The sequence below is a fragment of the Myodes glareolus genome, chromosome 17 (genome assembly GCF_982192425.1).
Source record: "Myodes glareolus chromosome 17, mMyoGla1.1, whole genome shotgun sequence".
In the NCBI taxonomy this organism is placed as follows: Eukaryota; Metazoa; Chordata; class Mammalia; order Rodentia; family Cricetidae; genus Myodes; species Myodes glareolus.
Window position 1 is genome coordinate 65335869 of NC_142042.1, and position 20311 is coordinate 65356179.

The 20311-nt window shown below is 46.8% G+C and overlaps 1 protein-coding gene across 5 annotated transcripts; it reads right to left on the reverse strand.

Moving 5' to 3' along the window:
• Positions 1-315: 315 nt before the first annotated feature.
• Positions 316-19833, reverse strand: LOC125414482 (protein S100-A15A). 5 transcript variants are annotated; one of them, XM_087897301.1, is made up of 7 exons: positions 19673-19833; positions 17232-17367; positions 9139-9290; positions 8079-8173; positions 3918-3972; positions 2629-2809; positions 316-691 (listed from the first exon to the last, which is right to left on the reverse strand). In XM_087897301.1, exons 6-7 carry the CDS (start codon positions 2776-2778, stop codon positions 515-517), a joined length of 327 nt encoding a protein of 108 aa, XP_087753427.1. In that variant the 5' UTR covers positions 2779-2809; positions 3918-3972; positions 8079-8173; positions 9139-9290; positions 17232-17367; positions 19673-19833; the 3' UTR covers positions 316-514. The 5 variants fall into 5 exon arrangements, with proteins under 5 accessions (XP_087753427.1, XP_085534372.1, XP_087753428.1 ...); XM_085678246.2 differs by lacking the exons at positions 17232-17367; positions 19673-19833 and adding an exon at positions 12387-13122; XM_087897302.1 differs by lacking the exons at positions 8079-8173; positions 9139-9290.
• Positions 19834-20311: the final 478 nt, after the last annotated feature.

Here is a 20311-nt window from a genome sequence, read left to right on the forward strand (position 1 = left end):
CCTGTGCCTGCAGACATGGGAGGGCTCCATCTGTACACCATTATCCCTGTGGCTCCCCGCCATGTCCTGCATGTTCAGTGAGTGTGTGGTCAATAACAACCCTGGGAGGACTTACTTCCTTCTCAGGCGGTGTCCTGCCCCAGAGAAGAACCCCTTCCCTTCCCTACAAACTGAGGCCAGACCAGAGGCCATTTCACACTTCAGATAAGACTTCTGCTAGCAAGGTTGTGTTTCTTGCAGCAGATAAAGGCACTTTGGATTCAAGGTCAGTATTCCCCTATCAAGCAAGGGACCACCCAATCATGTTCCACATAGTAAAGACTAAACTTCTTTTACTGAATACTAGTAGAAACACAGAACCATGCCCTGAGTACTTCCCAGAAATATCTGTGATATTCTTTGTACACACGTGTGCACACCGAAGAAGAAATATGTGGCTGAGCTCCGTAAGCCGTTCATAGTCAGGCCATGCCTCCCGGGACCGACTTCGTGGTGAGAGACTGCCTGTGCTCCCCTAGTAGAGGCTGTGCTGGGTACAGTAGTGTGTGCACAGCTGCCGGTGGAACTGCAGGTGATAGTCCTTCACCAGTTTGCCCAGGATGTACAGGAACTCGTCAAAGCAGATCTGGTTGTCCTTGTTCTTGTCGGCTGCCCGGAACAGCTCTGTGATGTAGTAGGGCTGCCTGCGGCCCTGGGTGGGGGGGAGGGGATACAAAGGTGATCAACACCCACTGAGCATCCAGCACGCCTGTCCGCCAGACCCCTCCTCCCTCTGGACAGGGAAAGATCCCAGCAGTACTGTCCCCCTACAAGGAGCATTCAGGAAACAAGTCCTGCAGCAAGATCACCACATGCTACAAAATCAGGCTGAAGAGGCCCAGGTGTTGGTGGCCACCGTGGGTCACTGGACCTAGAGTGGCATGGGCCCAAACAAGAGACCAAAAATGTCCCTTTCACGGAAGGACCGTGAGCAGTTCCTGGACAGTACTCGGCAGCCTGGCGTCCCCGGGTTCACTTCTCATACACGCGGTGGCTGTGCCTTGTCTTTGCAGTTACAATACAAGCTCTCGTAGAGAGACACCTGTACCAGCTTCCCGACAAGACACTGCCTCCTTCTCCACACTGAGAGCTCCTTAAAGGGAAGGTCAGCCTGTCTGCACGCATACACCACCTCCTGTGTGACTGCAGGACCATCTCCAAGCAGGGCATATCTCCACGTGCTACCCGCCTAGGCATTGTTTATGAAAGTCTACTGGCTCACCTAGAGGGTACAGAAAGCAGGGAAGGACAGAGAAACGGCCACTGGAGCTGTCCAGGATGTCTGAGCAGAGGACCCTGAGGCTGAAGATCAGAATGCACAGGAAGGGGCTGTTTGAGGCGGGAGACAAGTGTGAGGAAAGCTGGGGGCTCTGTTTTGAGAGAAGATAATGATGGATGGGGCAGGTGGACGTGGAAGAGAACTGGGGAGTGACAGGAAAAGCAGGTTTCAGCAGGATGTTCCTGGTGTGCGTGGACACGCTCAAGTTCAGAATGGAACGTCTGGGAAACGTTTGGGGGAAGGAAGGTGACGTGTAAGTAGCTGCAGACCTGGAGAGCAGTTGCTAACCCCTGTGGAGGGCCAGCAGCTTCTCTCCCGGCAGCAGGCCCGTCATCCTGCAACCCCATCACATCCAGAGAAGACAAGAGCTCTCGTCGATGTCCATCCCTGTCACATCTGCCAGCTATGCCCCTATCCTCAAGAGCCCTGAAGCTAAGGCAGGTCACAGGTCCATGATCGCGGACCTGGGCAACCCAGGAGAGCCGCCAAGGAAGGCTCCCAGAAGGGAAAGGATTTCCTAAAAACAAATAGCAAGAAATTTCCACTGTCTTCTGAGCTCTCAGAGGAACATTCCAGAGAGCATGAGGTTGTCTTTCACATTTTGTTCTCGAGAGGATGTGAGTGAAGAAGCTATTTCCCAGGAACGAGCTAAGTCTCATTTCCTTTAGAGAGGGTAGGGCAGAGAGCAGGGGACACGACAGGGTTCAGAAAACAACATGGCGCTTTCTTCAGTGCTGCAGATCCGAAGATCACAGTACTGGGGGTTAGGACTGATGAATGACAGCCTGGACAAGCAGGCTCTGGAAGCCCAGGACCTGAGGCTGGCCCTGACCAACTCTAAGAAGTCTTAGGCATGGGAAGTACAAGAGGTTATATTTCCCATGCCCACCAGACACCAGTAGAGACACTGGCAAAGGGACTTAGGCTCCAAGGCTTACAGAGAGAGTCTGAGTTTGGGGCACTGTTACTGGCTAAAGAGGCTGTGAACAGAGAACACTTTTGAGCACATGCTCACAGGACACGGGCAACGACAGACTCAGCAGGCGTGGTGTCAGACTGAGCCTCAGAGACTGGCTCTTCATGGACTGGGGTGAAACCAAGCAGGTGACTTCAGAAGAGGTAAGGACAGGAAATAAAGCAAACCCTGCCCTCCTCACACCCTCCCTCTTCCACCCTCCTTCCAGGAACAGGAGATTCTTGTGAGAGTCAGCTCCTTCCGCCACCTCAACACACTCCCAACCCCACAAACAGCACAGCCTGGGCACTTCGGGCCTCTCCCATCTCCCATTCCAACCCCAGACCTGACATACCAAGGTGTCCATGAAGCGCGGTACGCTCTCCAGGAGCAGGGCTTTCAGCTCCTCCAGGGACAAGGTCTCCACATCCCCCTCCCGGGCGGCATAGTGGTGGAAGCAGTGTATGATTTGAAAGAGGGAGTCCTCCACCGGTGTGTCTGGCATGACTGCTGGGCCCAGCAGGCTGTGGGCAGATCTGCAGAGCAGAGAGGAGGCACTGGGTCAGTGAAGTCTGTGGGGAAGGGGCAGACCCCGATCTGCAGGCGTCCAGAACAGGATGGACTCTTCCTCCTGCCAACGTCTGCCCTCCTGCCTACGTTCCCATGCTGTGTCAGAAAGGGGGGGCTCCTCATGCTCTGACTGGCCCCATGTGAGCTTGACCTTCCTGCCTGACCTCGGACTGAGTCCCTACACTGGGACCGAGGGCCTCCTGGGTCCAGAAGGGGCCTCCTTCTTCCTAATAACCAAGAAACAAACAAGCAAAAGATGGTTTGAAGCAAGGCACTATTTTTGTTGTTTTCAGTGAAAATGTTGACGTCCTTGAAAAGGCAAGATCCCTTCCCCTATAGTAAACCACTTTATGGGACCAGCGGAACACTAGTATAAATTACCGGTATAAAGTACAGTATAAAATAATTAAACCACACCGGAGAATCAGGCCGGGCATTGTACTGTTCTTGTGTTTTCTTTCTCCCTGGAGTATGCAGACAGCATAGGCATTGACACCTTTGTCCCCACCAACACCTGGCATGCGGTTTCTAGGAGTTGACATCCCCGTCCCCAGCAAGGTCTCCGTAGCCCCAGGGCCTTCCCACAGCTCTACGCACTGCCCATCTGATGCCCATGGCTGCTTACTCCAGACTTCCTACAGAGGCAGGATCACAGGCAGCTGCTGCCTCATACGCCCTGTGCAAACAGCAATCATTACAGCCCCACGTCCCACTTCTGTGCCAGCTAGATGACAGGCAAGGCGCCTTCTGCATTATCCCCTTTAATCCACACAGGGCCCTGAGGAGCTGAGCATCACTACCCCATTCTCCAGAAGAGAAAATGATATTCAAAGAAGTTATGGAATTCACCAAGATTACACAACCACTACACCTAGATTCATCCTCAAATCTTTGTCTTTGTGGACAAGCCCAAAGACGTCCTTGTCCTCTGAAATTCTAGACCACGTTGTTGGGATACTCATCCACACTGCATGTTTCCAGAACAGTCAAACTGAGGATCTCTGCTCTCCAGGATCTGCGCACACCCTGCACAGCCCACACCGTCCCCGAGATGCTCTCGAAAGAGGAACTGACCTGTTGCTCCTGGTGTTGGGCTGTTCAGCATCCACAGCTTAGTCTCTGCGTGATCCTGGAAATCAGACAGAAGGCAGCCTTCTGAGCAGGGGAACTCTCACCGCGCAGGACATCCTGCCCATTGCTGGTCCACTCATTTATGAGCCAGTGTGTGACTCTCCACAGGTTCTTCTACAGCAGGACCAAACCTTAACTGCATTCCTGGGATGACATCATCACACTCCTTGCTAAGATAAACTCAGCTGATTTTAGGGACCTACCTCCAGGATCTGAAACACCTAAGAAACACAAAAGGTTTCATTATCCATCTACTACCTCCTATTAGGACTCATCCCCACCACGCCCCCTCTCCCAGGCTCCAAGGTCACACTTAAAAATATCTTCCTTGGACAGCCTACCCCGAACAGTGAACCTCCCAAGTCTCCAGTGATGAACCACATTCACCCACTCACTCAACAACTATTCCATGAGTACCATGCCAGGGCCTCTACTATTCTCTATGAATAAGACACTGGGTCAGCTAATTCAAGGGGCGGGGCTAACAGTTATACATGGTTACCACGGACTCTGGGCAACTATAGGGCAATCAGGACACTCAACAAGAGCTGCCTTCTCCCAGAAAAATTAAGGAAGTTTTACTTAGGGAGGTGCTTTTTGAGTAGTGTCTCAAAGAGAAATTTTAATTTGTTCCAGGAATGGAGGAGTTCTAGGCATAGGGGACTGCCTGGGCAAAGGCTTGGAGGTGTGGAGCAATATGCCCTGCTCTGGGCATGGAGTTCGCAGGATGTCGTGATTGCTGAGAAGACCAAAGCTCCCTGCAGCAGGCAGATAAGGGTGACGGCCCTGTGCTGAAGTCTGACTTTCTGTGTGGGAAGAGCTGAGAGGTTGCATTTGTGGCCCGGGTGACATACGGAAGTCAAAGCAAAGTGTTAGGGACCAGTTTGACCACCAGAAAACAGCCAGCTACAACCTGGAAGTAACTCCACGGAGAAGTCCAGCCCTTAGAGCTGGCCTCTACACAAGTGCCACTTATCTCTCAGGGAACAAGTGAGCTCTCCTCTCTGTCACACCCCAGTACAAGCCTCTGGGGCCTTCTCAACCCCTGTAGCACACCTGGGCCCACACAGGCTGATGAGTGTTTCTCCCAGAAGGTGGCGCCAAAGAGCAACTAACAGTTTCGGCGTCTAGACTCGGAAGATTTCACAGACGTCGAAGGGAGATGCTGCAGCATTGCTCACCGGGACAGGGTGAGTGGACTAGAGCACCAGGATTCAGAACCAGCACCAGAACCACGACATCAATAGCATGCTTAGTTATAGAAGGACTTAAGCCAGTGCCTCTCCCGGTTTGTGTTAACCTAACAAAACAACCTCATAGTGCTTCTATGCTAAAAACACAACTCAGTTTTTTCAACTATCTGGAAGTGCCAAGCTAGAACCATAAAAAAAAAATATTAAATATCTTTGGTTCATCTATCATTCCCCAGGAATTTATCCTAAGAAATTTTAGAGGCTTTAAGCAATAATTCAGAAAATATTTCCCACTGCAGTCTCTATAGTTTAGAAACACAAGTAAATGAAAACCTTAAAATCATGTAATTCACACTCTCGGTACTTATACAAATACTCTATAATATTTGTGTTTAAGCTCTAGATATCACTTATAGATGTGGAATGATGATCTAATAACCAAATGGTTGCTTGCCAGAGACCAGCACCTCCTCCTGACCTGTCCCCCTCCCTGATCACAGGCCACTCTAGCAGGGACTCCTGCCCCCTCCCTGATCACAGCCCACCCCAGCAGGGACTCTATGCACCAAAAGTGACTTAAGACACTAAGAAACCCAGGTTATGCTACCTGCTCTTCCTTCCTGGTCCCATCCACTCAGGTCACATCCTTCTATAATAATTCTGAATACTAATGGCCTCAAAAACAGCTTGAAGCCCACCTAACCAGGGTGGGGAGGAAGCCTTTTCTGCATGGTGGGGACACATCAGGTTTAGCAGGATGACAACCAACTCTTACAAGGGCTGCTTTGCACAGGTTTGAACTACCTAATGCCCTGCTCCAGACTCCAGACAGTGGGGAGCAGAGGACAGCGGCACCGGTGTCATCTTGCCCTCTTCACAAGACCTTGCAAGCATCTGGCCATAGGATGCACTGAAGTGACCCTGCCTCTCCCTGGACCATGGGTTCCCAGAGAGCAGGTGCTGATGAGCCTGGGGAACTTCTCCCAAGTATGGCTTTGAAGTAGGATTTTCTGCTGTTTGTTTGCTGAGTAAACTTATGAAGTTTGCCTAACTCTGAACATGCCAGGGGCTCTTTAGCTAAAATGAAAATACAGCCTAGCTGTTAGGATTATTAGAATTAAAAAGGAATGGAAGTAAGCTGAGACCCGGAACATCGACATGGGGTTGGCTAGCTGTGAGAACAAACCTGTAGAAATGTATAGCAGGTCGGGTGGACAATCAAACAATCAGTGCTGCCTCACAGGCTCAAAGACCCTAGCAATCCAGTGTTTCTTTTTCATCTGCCCATCTGCTGGCCATCCAAGTGCCAAATTAAGTTGGGACAAGAGTCTTCTGTGTCAGGGGCCTTAAGTACCAGCCTCAGTACCCCCTCAGGGTTCAGAACTGGATGTCTATGGCAGGCAAGGATCTGAGGGTAAAACATTAACTTAAGCATGTTACTCTGCATCTTATTTATTTTTATGAAGGGGGTGCGGAGGAGAGGAAGAATAAGAGAAGAGTAAGGGGAAGAATAAGAAGAAGGGTAAGGGAGTAAGGGGAAGAAGGAGAAGTCGCAAAGAGAAGAGTAAGAGTGAGGTCTGATCTCCACGAGGTTTCCAGTTTTCACAGACATAGTTGGAAAACTCCACAGACAAGGACAATGATAATATGCATATCAAAATCACAAAGAGGGGCAGATAGAGCCTGACAAAGCAGTACTCCAGAACAGGTGACCCGACCCACGGAAGAGCCAGCATTCAAGCGGAAGTACCTAATATTCCAAACTATTAAATAAACTTACTAAACATCCCCAAATCCTGGATTCACCCTTCTCCTCATCTAATCTCTTTGGTGATAATCAGCTTTGGGGATCTCCAGTATTTGTTTGTTCGTAAAGTGGGGTACGCTGCCTCAGTGCCTGTCTTCAATAGAAATTTCTGTGTGGTCAGTTAGCAGGTAATTCTGAGGAATTGACTCTATGTAAGTTTGACTGTTAGAACAAAGAGTGAATGCCATTGTTCCGAGGCCTCATGGTGTGGGAAGTGGAGCAAGGTTATTTCACTGCCCAAGCAGAGGTTACACTGTTGAGGTGTTCTGGGAATGAATCCCATTTTGAAGGGAAGAATCATGGCTTCATAAGGTTTCCACAGATATGACAGTGACTTTTCCAAAAGACAAGTGTTCCTGCAGCTCTGAAAAATGGGTTGCTCCCTGTGGACGTGGACGTATACACTTCCCGTGGATCTGCCTATCAGTCTGTTAGCTGTGCATTCACTGTATAGTCTTGTGGGCTCCAACACTTCTGCTCCAAATAAGTTCTCTTGGGAGGTGCAGAACCCGGTCACTGGACATGCCTAGCACAGCATGGTAAGTGTGTTTCACCCACATGAAGTAGGGTAAAGCTGCAGAAAGCCAACTGCATCAGTAGCCCTGTGGTTCCTAGCCCCCAACAAGGCCCAAACTGTGTCCAGGTGTATACATCTCGCCTGTCTTCTCCATAGAACCTTCCTCGGCTCAAGAAAGTCAGCAATTGCCTCTTGTATCTCAGGGCCATTGTGCCCTTCTCTTAGCCCATTCTGCTACCTGCAGGATAGAAAGCCCTGTGGGACCTGAGGCTAGCCACGGCCCTGTCATCACCAGCCAAGAAAGAAGAAAAAAAAAATGTAGCAGGGAGGCCACTTGTTCATCCCGACTGTCCAGAACGAAAATAATCATACAGAAACTGCATTAATTAAATCATTGCTTGGCCCATTAGCTCTAGCTTCCTATTGGCTAACTCGTACATCTTAATTTAACCCATCTCCATTAATTTGTAGCCATGTGGCAGTGGCTTACGAAGTAAAGTTCCGGCGTCTGTCTCTGGTGGGCTACACGACTTCTCTCTGACTCTGCCTCCTTTCTTGCAGCATTCAGTTTAGTTTTCCCCACTTACCTAAGTTCTGCCCTAACAACAGGCCAAGGCAGTTTCTTTATTCACCAATAGTATTCATAGCATACAGAGGGGAATTCCAGATCATCTCCCCTTTTCTGTTTTAATGGAAAAAAAAGATTTTTAACTTTAAAATAGTAAAATTACATATAACAAAAGCAGGTATCGAGCAATAACTACAGTTGCAATATTTATGTATATTTTACCTTTTATCATAAATAAGGAAAACTATAACTATAAATTCTTCAACTCCATCAAAGACTCCAGAAGGATATAATATTGCCTAAGTTATCAGGAAGTGCAACTTCCAAAACTCCAGAATTAACAGAGACATCTTGCTGACTGGACAGTCACCCAAAGTTCTTCTGTTCATTTTCGGCCTATAGGCCCATAGTATCCAGCACACTTTTCCATGAAGCAAGAAATTTCAAAGACAGTTCCACCTATACTGGCAATTTGTCAATCACTTTTTTCTGTGTCCTGCAGAATGTCTAGCAGACTCTTTCATGAAGCAGGAGCCCCTAAGGATCATCTCACCTTTAGACAAGTTCAGCAGTCATTTCGCTGCAGGTCCTGCATGTCCAGTTCATCAAACAGTCCAGGCAAAAGCAGTTTCTTGTCCAAGTGGCTAACCATCTCCATAAGGAGCCTCTCTGATGCCCATCTTCCTCTTGAAGTAGATCGGTGCTGCCAGGAGCAGATGTGTCTCATTGTCATGAAAAGCCCTAAGTTCTTAAAGCATTTTAAAATGCCATATTCTGTAGTCTTTGAAAGGTTTGAAGAATGCCTATCTAAATGAAATATATCTCATTATATCTAGAAAACCTAATTAACATGACTACAAGCTTGACTATTATAGATGATTATCTATTAACCTAGATTTCTTAATTATACATTACATTTTTACATGAGATGCACAAACACAATACCTTAATCAAGAGTAGAAATACACATACACAGTACAACAAAATTGACCTTAAATTTATATAAATAAATCAAGATCCATACCCATGCAAATCTCTATAGCATATCACCCTTTAAATGTAAAGAAGCATTTACGAACAGTATTAGGGAATATGGGTGTAGTTCTCCTCCAAACTGCTTCCTGCTGTTTATTGGGTGAAATAATTTTGGGGGGTGTTCACAGAAACCTTTCAGGGGATCTTGATCCGTCAAATCATATTAATCCAGAAGCAAACCACAGGTTCTCATCTTCTGTGAAAACAGAAGAAACAACATATCCTTAGACCCATATTTTGAATTCAAGATAGCTTTAATATATATATATATATATATATATATATATATATATATATATATATATATGCTGGTTTATCTTAGCAGCCCATACAAGAAAATGTCTCTGTACTTAGCTCATTCAAAGTCAAAAAATTCAAAGACAACACAATAATATACATAATCCAGTGTGTATAGTCCATCTTTACATGGCTTATTTATTTTTACTCTACTACTTTTTGATATTTATTTTGTTATATTTACTCCTTTATTCTATGACTGTCTATACTCTGTCTTTTTAAGACTTTGTTTCAGTTTTTTAAACCATTTACTACTCTCTATACTCTTTTTCTTCTCTCTCCCAAGCATACATACATTTTTTAGACACACTGTGTCTCATTTAGAGGTCTTTTTCATCTGAATTTGTCTTTTTTGTGTATCTGTAATTATCTTCTGACCAGAAGTGTTTCTTAAAATGCTAAGCCCTTATTATGAACTTAAGTGGTGTCATTGTTAGGGGAAATATGGCACTGCCTGCTTACCTCCTCCAGTCCAGCATGGCAGAGATGTTTTCTGTCTCTGAGAGCCATGCTCACAGCCCCATTTTTAGGCACAAAGCCAGTCTTTGTTGCCATTAAGCAAGTTGTAGCAGTCTATTCACAAACCCGATTTAAATGTTCCATAGCAGGACCTTGTCAGAGTTTGTACTAGAAGTACGGTCCAGGAAGCTGCAGTTTTCAAAACAGCATGGCTTTTTTTCTGCTACTGCTGAATCAGGAAAATTTCTCTTAAAGGAGCCATGCCTCTGTTTGCTTTTAGCAAACAGAGCCCACCCAAGAAAATGTCACTACCAAATCATGCTTAACTTTGTTATTTTGTGTCTAGGATTCCTTTTTAAGCTTTTTAAGGTTTTATATGAATTTAGTAAACCATGTTGGAGCACCAATTTGCCATGAGGAGGCCACTTGTTCATCCTGGCTACCCAGAACCAAAATAATCACACAGAAACTGTATTAATTAAACCACTTCTTGGCCCATTAGCTCTAGCTTCTTGTTGGCTACTCTTACATCTTAATTTAACCCATCTCTATTAATCTATATATCGTCACATGGCAGTGGCTTACTGGGTAAAGTTGCGGCATCTGTCTCTGCTCTGGCAGGGCTACATGGCTTCTCTTTCACTCTGCTTCCTTTCTTCCAGCATTCAGTTTAGTTTTCCCTCACTTACCTAAGTTCTGCCCTGCTTTAGGTTCAAGGCAGTTTCGTTATTCGCCAATAGTATTCACAGCAAACAGAAGGGAATCCCATATCAAAAAATATAATGCCAAAAAGAATAAAAGAAGGGTGATCTCATCTTTTGAACATTTAAAAAAAATAAATAAATTCTCACGTATTCTTTAAAAAATATATATATATAATGCCAATAACCTCTATACACAGACAACCTGACCCAACAGCAGAAGAAGCAAGACAGTCGTTTCTGCTCAGCTGGTGCCTACTGTGGCCATCAATACTTGTTTCCCTATTCCCAGGGTGCTGCAGGAATTTTTCTAACTAGTCCAGGACTGGGCTTTGATATCCAGTTACAGTTTTACGTATATACTCACACTTGGAGCCAATAGTGAAGAGGAGACCTTCAATGTCTTATCCCCGACAGAGGCTGGTCAGTGAGCAGATGACCAAGGTCATTATCCTGCTTACACCACTCTAACCTTGACTTGAAGTTGAAAGAGATGGTTTTGATGCTTCCTACAGAGGGGTCTACTAAAAATTCGGTGTGGTTGGGTACACTGTTTTAGGGCTCAATCATTTTTTATATTAACCCCCCAGTTCTGTTTGCTTTCGCATCCTGTTCACTGCTAGACTTTGGCCCACCAATATTGTCCTCTTAGTTCCTGAGTAGATAAATAAAGGTCCCAGGCAGATTTCTACATTCCTATTTTCGAACAAGAATTTTCCATGACATTGAAAGCAATAAACTCTTTCTACCCTACCTTAGTGTTCTTTCCCTCAGTCCTCAGACACTTAGCCACATGTGAGGAGGGGTCCAGGGTCACTGTCTTTGTTCCCTACAGACTTATGACAGTAAAAATGAACAACACTGAAGCTGAGAAGGTCGTGATGAGCATGACCAACGCGTTTCATGCGTACGGGGGTAATGAGGACATGAGCATCAGGTATGATGACGATATTGAAGGGGAATTTCCTCAGCTTCTCCAACGTCCGTGTGAACGCAAGCCTGACTTTTCAGTCTTGGTTGGGCTTTACTCTGGCCAAATATTCGCTTGTTTGCTTGGTTTTTTGTTCTAGTCTTTATTCACCTTCATCTTCCAGCACTCATGTTACTTTCTTACTCCTACTAGCACTGATGGAAATTCAGAAGCAAATCTGTTCTGTAGTTAATAGGTTTTTTTTTCTTCTCTGAATGTTCCTTTTTAAATCTAGTTTCAGAGACAATATCTTTCTTGACGCTAAAAATATAAGCTTATGAGTTTTCTGCCCATGTCTTCATGAACACTACTTTTCCAAGTTCCAATTGTTTGTTTGTTTGGGAGAATAATAGTCTTTCATTTTCTTTAAACCTCTGGTTATCTTTAACTACCTTTCAAGCACCTTTCAAGAATAAGGTACTAAAGGAGGGGGTGAAGAATGACTCCATTGGTAAATATAAATATACAGGCATGTGTGGTAGCACATGTCTTTAATCCCAGCACTTGGGAGGCAGAAGCAGGTGGATATGGGAGTTCAAGACCAGCCAAAGCTTCAGAGTGAGATCTTGTCTCAGAAAAACAAAAATAAAGTATAAATAAATAAATATGTGAAAAGGGATCAAGAAAAGACACTCTATCATCCCTGGCCTCTACATACCCCCATGTACTCACCCATACTAATAAACACATACGACACTCACAATGACAGAGAGAGAAAGAAAGAGACAGAGGCAGAGAGTGTGATGGAGGGAGAATCAGAGAGAGTTCGGGTGTGGGTTTCCCATTTCTGTTTGCATATAAATTTGGACCACCCAAAGCTGTAGGTGATCTGGCCTCCAGTTAGGCCAAAAGCCTCAATCCTCACCTCACTTGGCTTCATCTTCTCCAGCTGCGATGGTTAACACTTCCAGTTCCTTCATCATGTGTCATGATTGCTTCCAGCCCCGAAAGTTTCTCAGTGCTGGGGAGATGCCCAGAACCTTCAATCTCCTTGACTGACATGGGTTTAGGTTTCTGTCAGGATCTTCCCTGAACCCCTAAATAGGCTCGTGCATGCTTCAGTAAGGACTCCTGGGGAACTCGGGGAGGAAAGGGATGTTACTGAAAAGTGTACGTGCTCGGCTTCTAGCACCAGACTTGTCCCACAGCAAACTCAGAGGGGCTTTCCCCTGAAATAGCTAAGTCATCAAATTAGCAGCTGACACTATTGGCAGCCTATTTAAAACAGGAACCTAGGAAAGACAACAGTCTAGGAGGGATCTGGGTGGAAGCTCTGAAGGGAGTGATGGGAGGGGTCCTAGGAGCTGATGTGCGCCATCCTCAACATTGTGGCCCAGGAAGACACCAGAGAAACCACTGCCGACTGTGCACGCCCTTAAGCCCTCTCATTCTGGGAATCAGGAGTTTTCATACCCCAGCTCTCAGCTACCTCTTGGCTACCTGCCTTGCCCAGCTGTGGCCTTACTTGGAAAGTGCCTGTGAAGGGTTTTACACTTGCGCCTTAGCACCGAAGCAGAAAAGCACTCTATGTCCTTACTGGCTAAGTTCAGTATGTGCCACTGCACTCCCAGTCCTGGCCTCATCTCCCCACTCTCCATCTCTCACCCCGGCCCTACTCAAGCCCTTTCCACCTCTGCTGCTGCTCCTCTTCCCACCCCAAACACTAACTGCACCCACCACAGCTGAGAGCTCGGTCACCTAGAATGACACTCTCCATCTCTGGCCTTCTCAGCATGGGCTCAGACTAGATCCCTCCAAAGGTCAGAGCTCTCTTCCCTCACCGTTGGTAGTCCTCAGGAAAAAACACTGGACCCACGTGACAGTTCATCAAGGGCAGGGCACTACTTCCTGATTCTGCTTCCTAGGGACTCTCTCCATCTCTAACCACAGGAGAGTTCGAGAAGGTACATGAAAGGGTACGGAGCTCTCTCAGTCCTTGGAGATCAAAGACTGGGGAGGAAGGAATGAAAAATTACCACTATGACACAAAGAAGGAAGAAGAGGGCTGGCTCTAAAATTCTAACAAGCCGAAAAGTCAGAGAGCTGCCCACTGGGTTTCTGATGTGGGTTGGTTCTGGCAGTACCTGCAGTGGTCATGGGCACAGTGACATCTGTTGTAGGTGTCCAGGACAATTGCACCTCACAGCAAGGACCCTCCAAGGTCATCCTGGCCTTAACCAGGGGCTTTTAAGGAGACCTAAAAGCGATCATTTACTTGGACTCAGGTGCAAATTTGCATCAACCAAGAGAAACTTTATGAACGTCACTGACTGTAGGACAAGATTATTAAAATGAGAGCTGGAGAGGTGCTCGGCGGTTCAGAGCACCCAGTTTGATTCCCAGCACCTACACAGTGGCTTACAACTGTCTGAACTCCAATCCCAGAGGATCTGACTCCCCCTTCTAATCTCCTTGGGCACCAGATAAACATACATACAGGGAAAATATCCACACATATAAAATAAACAAACTCAAAAGAATATTAAAATATAGAGAAATCAATGTAACAAAATTACTAATTCTGAAATGCATATGGAAGAGTCTAGATAGTTCTGAAAATTAGCAAGACGATGAACTCACTCTACCAACAGATTGTGTAACGACACAGAAACAGAAAAACAGAGCAAAGCAGACCTGCCAGAAATGCTGGAATTACAAGTGTGCACACTGGAAATGGAGGCACACACAAACAGAAACAAGCCATGAGAGAGGTAGGCACAGGATGTAGGTGTGGGGGGCAGTCTCTGTAGATCTGTAGGAAATGACAGCCTAGTACATAAGTGGTACGGGTATAAATATGCAGAGAGGAAAAATGGGATGGCATTTCACATAACATGCAATCATAAATTCTAAAATCAGGCAGTGTCTCACATCTATAATCCTAGCAGCCAGAAAACGGAGGCAGGAAGCACCAAAAGAAATTGATATTTCCAGCTAGATGTGGGGTACATGTGTATAACTCCAACACTCAGGAAGCTGAGGCATGAGAATCTGGAAGTCAACCTTAGCCACAGAGTGAGTTTGAGGCCACACTCCAGGGCAGGTCTCATGCCCAGGAGTAGTTAGTTGGTCAACCTAAAATCAGGCCTTACTTTAATCCTACTCTCAAGCCTCTACCCTGCTTGGTACTCCCTCCTCTGTCTAGTACCCCATCCAGACTCCCATGCCTCTTCTCCAAAGGCCCCTCACAGTGAGCTCTGACCTCCAGCCGCCTAGTCCAGCTACTTCTTGCAAAAGTGGAAATTCCCAACAGATATGAAACCTCATACATGTAACCTCAGCACTCAAAAGGGGCAGACAGGAGCAACAGGAGTTCAAGGGCACCCTCAGCTACAAGACCCTGACATTTGTCCCCCACTCCACCCCACCCCGCACTGCCTTCTCCTGCTGCAGACAGAGTGCTCGCATAGAGAAATGCAAGAAATGAAGTGTGTCTGGTCCCCACCTTCCCCCAGCTTTCGTTTCCACACACTTTCAGAAGCGCCTGACCTCATCCAGGGAATTTTCCCCCTTGAAGTAGAAAAGGATTCTGTCCAAGGGCACAGCACCATCCTCAAGGTGGGCTCAGGTAGGAGGGAAACAGAGATGGGTGACTTTGATTTCACAACCAAGCAGCAGCAGTGTGGGCATAGGAGGGAATTCCTCACACCAAACACAATCTTGGCTATGATTTGGATCCCAGCACACAGGCCTTTTTTTTTTTTTCCAGACGGGGTTTCTCTTAGTAGCCCTATTTATCCTGGAACTCACTTTGTAGACCAGGCTGGACTTGAACTCACAGAGATCCTCCTGCCTCTACCTCCCAAGTGCTGGGACTTAAGACGTGTGCCACCACAGCCAGCACATGAGCCGTTCTTCAGAATCACCCTTTGAATTTATTTTCTGGCATTTCTTCCACTTTGATGACTTTGGAAAGCGTTCCCTAAAGACGATGAACCTCGGCAGGAGTCACCTTGGGTTGGTTTGGTTGGTTTTGATTTTACTGTTTTCATATTTCTGGTGTCTCTGTGTTGAGATATGCATGTGGGATGAGATGAAAACACTTCCCTTTTGATATGAAAGTAAGTGGCTTCCTCCTGACCGTGTGTCTTGGGGTATGGTGCAATATTGATTGATTTCAACTGTCCACAGGAGTGTGTTCTCCCTGTAGCCTCTCTGGTTGAGAATCATACTGTGCACAGAGCATGCTATAACAGACAAAGAAGTCCACTATCCCTGCGAGTCTCTCGAGAGTGGGAACCCTGGTGATTTGGGCAGGTATGGTGTAGATGGCAGAGTATCTGGAGAGTGGATGGGGTCCAGTCTCCATGGTTACTCCCAGTGTGAGTCATAAATCCTGTCAGGTGGTGGGAGCTTTAATGGGGTCGGTTGATACCCTCTGTTACTTAAAAGTGGTTGGTTTGTTGTTGTTTTCTTTGATGCTTGTTGGTTTGTTTGAAGGGTGTGTGTGTGTGTGTGTGTGTGTGTGTGTGTGTTCAGGCATGTGCTATCCAGGTGTGCACAGCCGGGCATGAGCATGTTTGGGCCAAAGCAGGATACCAATGTCTTCCTCTTACTTTCTGCCTCGTTGCCTTGAGACAGGGGTCTCTCACTGAACCAAACATTTGCTATTCCAACTGGACTGGTTATCCAGTGAGCTCTTAGGACCCTCCCGTCTCCATGCCCCAACAACAGGATTCCAGTCTCATGTAGCTTTTTATGTGGGTGTAGAGAGTCAGACTCAGGCCCTCATGCTCTTACCCACTGTGCCATCTCCCCGGTGATTCGGACACTGGCTGCTGCAGGCTCTGTGAAAAGTCTGAGGCTTTTGTCCCATTGACACCCACGTGAGCACCGGCAGCTGAGTGTAGGCTGGGCCCACCAAGCTCTTCTCACACAGCTCGGGCTCCGTGCTCCTGTCCCTGGGTTTAGAGCACTCACTGTTGGCCCAACCACACACAAGTCCTCTGGCCTGTTCTTTCTGACAAACTCTACCTTCCACGACAAAGGCTGAGAACACAGAAGACTTGGTTCCAAGCCACCCTAACACCTAGAAGCCCTCTAGATAGGATCCAGTTCTGGCTAGTGTGACGAAGACGTCTTCAGAAGAACTGAGAGGGAAGTTTTCTGATTTGGCAAGAAAAAAAAAAGTGTGTGTGTGTGTGTGTGTGTGTGTGTGTGTGTGTGTGTAAAAGAACAGGTTCCCTGTCTCTCTTCTTGCTCTGGTTGTTGTAGAATAAATAATGAAAACCCAGAGACAGATACTGGGATTCAACCTGAAGATCAGAAAAGCAAAGCAACCAGCCACTGACTCTTATCTCTCCCTCAAACTGAAAATAGGCAATCCTAACTCCACAAATCCTCAGACTGATGCTGAGACCTGACTCCTCCTATATTTCTTTCCTCTCTAGTGCTGGGATTAAAGGCGTGCACCACCACCACCCGGCCTCTATGGCTAGCTAGTGTGGCTGCTGGGATTAAAGGTGTGTGCTACCACTGCCTGACCTATATGGCTGACTAGTGTGGCTGCTTTAAACTGATCTTCAGGCAAGCTTTATTTATTAAAGCACAAATAATACACCACTATAGCTTGTCATTATGGAGGCATGCTTATGGCTTCTTGAAGGGAAAGGAAATACTTGCAAAGAAATTGGCTTGACCGATTGATACAATCACCCTTCAAGTCTCTTGAAGACAGATGTAGGAGATAAACCTCTAGTTTATAACCCACCTTGAATCCGTTGTTCTGATCTTTTGCAACCAAAGAGACCCCATCTGGCACAAAGGTCCCCTTGTTTCCAGGCCGACAGTAGCAGCGCTCGATCTCCAGGTCCCTTCCTTGTTGCTGCCCAGAAATCAGATGTCATCTGTAAGTCCCAAAAACACAAGGGGCCACTTAGGCTAATTCCTGCCTCCTGCTTAGATCTCTAAGAAAAGAATGGACACTAAATATGTAGAAATACAAACACAGGACCAGATGAGATCCTGAAGGGAAGATGGAGTAGTTTTACTTGGAGAAACAGCCAAATTTAGTGCCATGACCTGTAATACCAGCATTTGGGAGGTACGGGCAGGAGGATCGAGAGTACAAGGCTACCCTCAGCTACAGAGCAAGTTTGAGGTCAGCCTTGGATATATAAGACTGTGTCTCAGAAAAAAAAGAAAAGAAGGGAGAAAGGAGAAGGAGGAAAGGAAGGGAGAAAGAACCATCCTGGGTTTTGCACTGATGTGTGATGCTTCATTTCAATTGTCAACTTGATAAGACCCAGAAGGCCTGTGAAACCGACCTCTGGCATACTGTGGGTCATTCCCATGCTTTGGTTAACTGAGCTGAGAACACCTGCCCGTGGTGGGTGGCCCCATTCCATGTGCTGGGGTCCTACACTGAGTAAAAAATGTGACAATGGCTGAACATTAGCATTTGCCACCCTCTGCGTCCTGCTGAACGCTAGTGTTCAGCTCATTTAACCAAATCAAAATAAGGAAGAAAGGGCTTGCTTTGGCTCACAGTTTTCAAATATTGTTCTTTCTGCCAAGGACATCTGGTGGCGGGAACTTGAGGTGGCTGGTCAGCTGCTTTTGAGGAGCATTTCATCTCAACAGCAGCAAATGTAATGAAGACAGTGTAGCATTTCTAAATTGCAGATCTGTGGCCTTCTTATCTCAAACTTCATTTCTTCGTTAACTTGCTGTTTAAGCTTGGTATAAGGATTCTAGGTCCCTCCCTCACTTGCTTTCTTTCTTTTTTTAAGAAAAAAAGGAATTCTAGGTCCCTCCCTCCCTTGCTTGCTTTCTTTTTTTAAAGTTATTTTTTTATTATGTATAGTGTTCTGTCTGCATGTATGCCTGCACACCAGAAGAGGGCACCAGATCTCACTAAGATGGCTGTGAGCCACTATGTGTTTGCTGGGAATTGAACTCAGGATCTCTGGAAGAGCAGCCTGTGCTCTTAACCTCTGAGCCACCTCCCTCCTACCCCCATCCCCAACCCCTAACCTTTTTTTCCAATGCCTTCCATAGATTGTTAGGTCTCAAAGCAAATAAAATGGCTAACTGAGGAGTCTGTTAACTTATCAAAGCTGACTCTGGCCACCAGGTCCTCTCAGCATAGCAAGCACCTGGTCCGGAGACCTGGCTCCAATCAGTGTTTCTCACCCCCACCCCCACTAAACCTCTCCAGCCTGAGCTTCCCCATTCCCAGCTTCTCTATTCCTTTAAAGCAGCCATGTTGGCCAGCGCTCTCTTGGTGCCTCCCCTGGTCCCCTCTCTTCGCTTCCCCTCTTGCTCTCCCTTTGCCTTTGCCCCTCTCCTTTCATTTTGCTTACCATATTCAGTCTGGACTTTTCCAGATGCATCTGGTGTTCTCTCCCTCACACCTACAATAAGATTGATAGATAGATAGATAGATAGATAGATAGATAGATAGATAGATAGATAGACAGACAGACAGATCCTTCTCCTCAACCACACCTAGGAAGAGTCATGACCTCATTTTCATTCATAACCCACCCAGCCATGTTCTTCCTCACATTAGTGAGACACACTGCTCCAATGTGACAGGTTTTGATACCTGGATTTCAGTAGGAACCTGGATGTCCACCATTTCCTCCACTTCCACCCAACTCCTAGCCACCCCCACCTCTCATGTATGTTTAAAGCCTCCACAAGATTCCTACAAGTGATGGGAGGCCTGGGACTCCCGGGCCCAACTCTTCCTCCACCATGTGAGAAACACAAGCCTTGGCACAAAACAAAGAAATAAGAAAAACACAGAGCATTCACTGATGCTGAAGTTCCTAAACATTACAAAGGAAGAGTTTCTGAAACGGTATTTCCATCAAGGGAAAAACAACAACAACAACAACAACAAGACTTTCCTAAGATTAAAGAAAATTCTTCACATTGTAACACATTACCCACAGGAGTGAAGAAAGAATCAATACTGGACCATCCTGTCCCAGTCAGGGAGAAGCTCCGTGATGCCCGGTCCTGAGCGTTCCATCTGCAGATTCTGTGGCCAGCTGAGGAAATGTCTGTGGCATAAAACCAGCCAACCTCCAGCGAGGACGGCAACCACAGAGGACCCCCAGCTGGGACAGACTGACTGCCCAGAGCTCAGGACGGTTGGGCTCACACCTGCTCTGAGCCGCACTGAAGCAAAGGTGGATTTACCTTCCCTGGAACTTAGCGCCACTAGAAAAGTGCAGAATAGGTCTGGCAGTGGTGGCACACAGCTTCCATCCCAGCACTGAGGCAGAAGCAGGCAGATCTCGGAGTTTGAGGCCAGCCTAGTCTACAGGGTGAGTTCCAGAGCAGCCAGGGATACACAGAGAAACTCGTGTCTCAAAAAAAATAAATAAATAAAATAAAAATAAAGAAGAAGGAGGAGGAGGGAGGGAGGGAGGGAGGGAGGGAGGGAGGGAAAGAGGGGAAGAAAGAAAGGAAGGAAGTTCAGAATATATGAGCTGTTCCCCTCCTGCTGACACAGCTTCCATATCAGCTTCCTGAGGCAGCAAGTGGCCATGACCTGGCACTTTCAAGGGCCTGTGGCCTTTATTTCCCCAGCATCCATGTGCCACCCAACAGCCTACACTCTGCTGTGCCCTCTGGGCTCTCTGAACAACGTCGAGAGCCATGACAGACACTAAGAACCCTTAAGGATCTTCAGCAAAAGCAGGGACCACAACCCTGTTTGGAGAAGCTGGCCATCTCAAGGCAGGGACCCCAACCCTGCTCGGAGGAGCCAGTCTTCTCACGGCGGCTTTGTACAGTAAAGTTCCGAGAAACTCAGGGAAGTGTTCAAGCCTTCAA